A 3,158-nucleotide genomic window follows, 5' to 3' on the forward strand; every position below is an offset into this window, starting at 1 on the left:
ACAGAAGGCTAGTAGATGAAGAGGATTGAGCAAGAGGGACAATATTAAGAGAGAATATCAAAGAGGGGAAGGAATGGAGGAGTCAGGGTGGGGACCACACCACCCTGTAAGGCTTTGTAGAACATTGTCTGACATTTAGCTTTTACTCTGAGTGAGCCGGGAAACCACTGGAAGATTCGCACAGAGGAACAGCACGATCTGACACGTGTTTATGTCATCATTCTGGCTGTTGAGATAAAGTGATGTGAACAAGAGGATCAACATTAAGAGAATGAGACCGACCAGTTACGACGATACTACAATAATCCGGTCAAGCAGTGATGGATTAGACCATGATGGTAACAGGAATAGGAAAGATGACAGGACGGTAAAGTGACAGGATTTACTGAAGGATCGGATGTGGATATGAGAGAAAGGGAGGTTGACTCCAAGGTTTTTGGCCACTGGGAAAAAAGTAATTGCTATTCACGGAGATAGGAAGGGATGTGGCATGTCTGAGTTTGGTGTCTATTGTGCCGGGTGGTTATTAGGAGCAGTTGTGGACATGTTTTTGACATCCAAGTGCAGATGTGAGCTGGATGTATGATCAGGTTTTTAGGAGAGATGGGTCCCTTAAATATGCATTTGACAGTGTGGTGTCCTGGAAACCAAAGAGAGGGGATCAGCTGTGACAAGTGCTGCCGATCGGTTAAATAAGATATGACCTAAATTTACCACTGGAATAAGTAATGCAGGTGATATTTGTAAGAGCAGTTTTAGTAACGTGTTGGGATGTAAGATGGTTTAGAGTGGGATCAAGAAAAACGGAGGGAGAAATATTGGAGATAGTATAAACAAGTCGTTTAAGGAGTTTTGCTATAAAGGGAAGGAGAGGACAGTGGGGTCAAGACAAGGTTTTTAAAGACTAAAGAAAATTTTCCCAAACCTCATTATCACTAATCCTCCAATCTTGAACAATTAATATTTACCTCAGAAATTGAGGTATGAGTCTATATAAGAAGATCTATCAACCAAATTCACATTAATAGAATAAAGGAAAAATGCAAAAAAAAAAAATTTACATAACTAGGCAGCAAAAACATTTGATTTTTTAATAAACATCTATTTATGATGAAAAAAAAAACCTTTCAGAAAACTAGAAACAGAAGGAAATTCTTCACCTTAATAAAGTTTATATGTCAAAAACAAACAGCCAATGTAATTAGTGGAGAAACTTTAACAAGATTAAGATGCCCCCATCTCTGCTATGGTTTATACTCAAAATCCTGACCAACTTTATTATAAGGAAAAAATTATAAGTGTATAAAAAGATTGGAAGAAAAATACAAACTGCCATTATCTGCAGATGATATATATATCATTGATCTAGAAAAACCAGCAGAATCAACAAATCATTAAAATGAATTTCTCTAAACCAGTAACAACCAACTGGAAAATGTAATAAAAATAAAACACTGTTCACAGTAGTAACAAAAACTCTGAAGTAACTAGATTTAAATTTAATCTAATGTACATAAGACTTCTATGAAGAAAACTTTAAAACTCTAACAAAGGATATAAAGAAAATCTAAGCAAGCAGAATTTTATCCTCTTAAATGGTACAACTTGATAGTATAATACTTATTTTGGAAAAAAACTAATCAAGACTATAAAGAGGATCTAAATAGATAAAATTTCATGCTTTTGTATAGTCCAACTTTATGGTATAATAATGTTTCCCTAGATTCATCTATAATTTTAGTAATTCACCTCAAAAGTCCAGTTGGACATTTTAAGGAAGATAATAACCTGACTCTTAAATATGAATAAAAGTCAACTTTAAAAACAATAAACCTTAAAACAATAAGAATATCAAGGTGGAATTTTCCCAACCTAATATTAACAGAATATTGGCTCTTAATACCTTATATGAACAAATTTGGGCTGAAGAACAAATAGAACAGAGGAATATAACAGAGAATTTAAAGACAGCTATTTATGTATCAGAATTTAACATATACTAGAGAAAGCACCAAAAATTCACTAACAAATGAAAATAGATAGAATGGTTGATTGATTGATTAGTAGATGATGTTGAGGACACTAGCTCATTATATGAAGCAGTATAAACTTATTAATATCATCACTATATCGAGAAATATAAACTGGATCCTTACCTAACATCAAATACAAAGGGTTAAAGATTTAAATGTGGGAGAAAAAGTTATACAAGAAAAGTTCAGAGAATATCTTTATGTTTGAGGAGTAGGGATGGACTTTAAAAAAAATTAAGAAACATAAACCATAAGGCAAAATGTTGACAAACTTGATTACATCAAAATTTAATCTTTCCCAAATTACAGTGAGGTACCACTTCACACCCACTGGAATGGCTACAATTTTTAAAAAATGGAATATAACAAGTATTGGCAAGGATGTAGAGAAATTGAAACACTTGTACATTGCTGGTTAGAATATAAAGTGGTTCAGCCACTTGGAAAATAGTTTCATGGTTCATCAAATGTTAAACAGAATTACCATATGACCCCACAATTTTACTCCTAGGTGTATACCCCAAAGAATTAAAAACAGGTGCTCAAACAAATGCATGTACTTTTCATAGCCGCATTATTCATAATAGCCAAAAGGTGGAAACAGCACAAATGTTCATCAGTGGAAGAATGGATAAACAATTTGTGGTATACCCATATGATGGAATATTATTCAGCCATAAAAAAGAATGAAGTAGTGATACATGCTATAACCCAGATGAACCTCTAAAACATACTAAGTGAAAGAAGCCAGACACAAAATGTTACATATTATATGATTTCATATATATGAAATGTCCAGAATAGAAAAATCCATAGAGAGAGAACAGATTGGTTGTTTGTTGCCCGAGGCTAGTGGGGAGGGAGGCTGGGAAGAAACTGCTTGAGGCATAAGGGTTTTTACTTTGGAGTGACGGAAATGTTTTGGAACTAAATGGAAGTGGTGGTTGAACAACACTGAAAATTACATGTCACTGAATTGTTCACTTTAAAATGATTAATAAAAAAGACTTGGTGGAGGTACTAAAAAGGAAAAGCGTACTATCCAGGGGGGAAATTAATAGACAGATAATAGAATTAAAGGAGATTACTTGTACACTGTGAACTGAGGATCGATACTTAGAATAT

The 3,158-nt window shown here is 33.9% G+C and overlaps 1 protein-coding gene across 1 annotated transcript in view; it reads left to right on the forward strand.

The window, feature by feature from the left end:
* The first annotated feature begins 271 nt into the window (after window positions 1-271).
* Window positions 272-3,158, forward strand: part of TSGA13 (testis specific 13) — a 30,420-nt gene continuing 27,533 nt past the window's right edge. Inside the window, exon 1 of the mRNA XM_015588301.2 lies at window positions 272-367. Within this exon, the coding sequence (XP_015443787.1) occupies window positions 272-367 (96 nt within the window). The remainder of the gene's footprint in view (window positions 368-3,158) is intronic.

Source organism: Pteropus alecto, unplaced genomic scaffold (assembly GCF_000325575.1).
Source record: "Pteropus alecto unplaced genomic scaffold, ASM32557v1 scaffold22, whole genome shotgun sequence".
In the NCBI taxonomy this organism is placed as follows: Eukaryota; Metazoa; Chordata; class Mammalia; order Chiroptera; family Pteropodidae; genus Pteropus; species Pteropus alecto.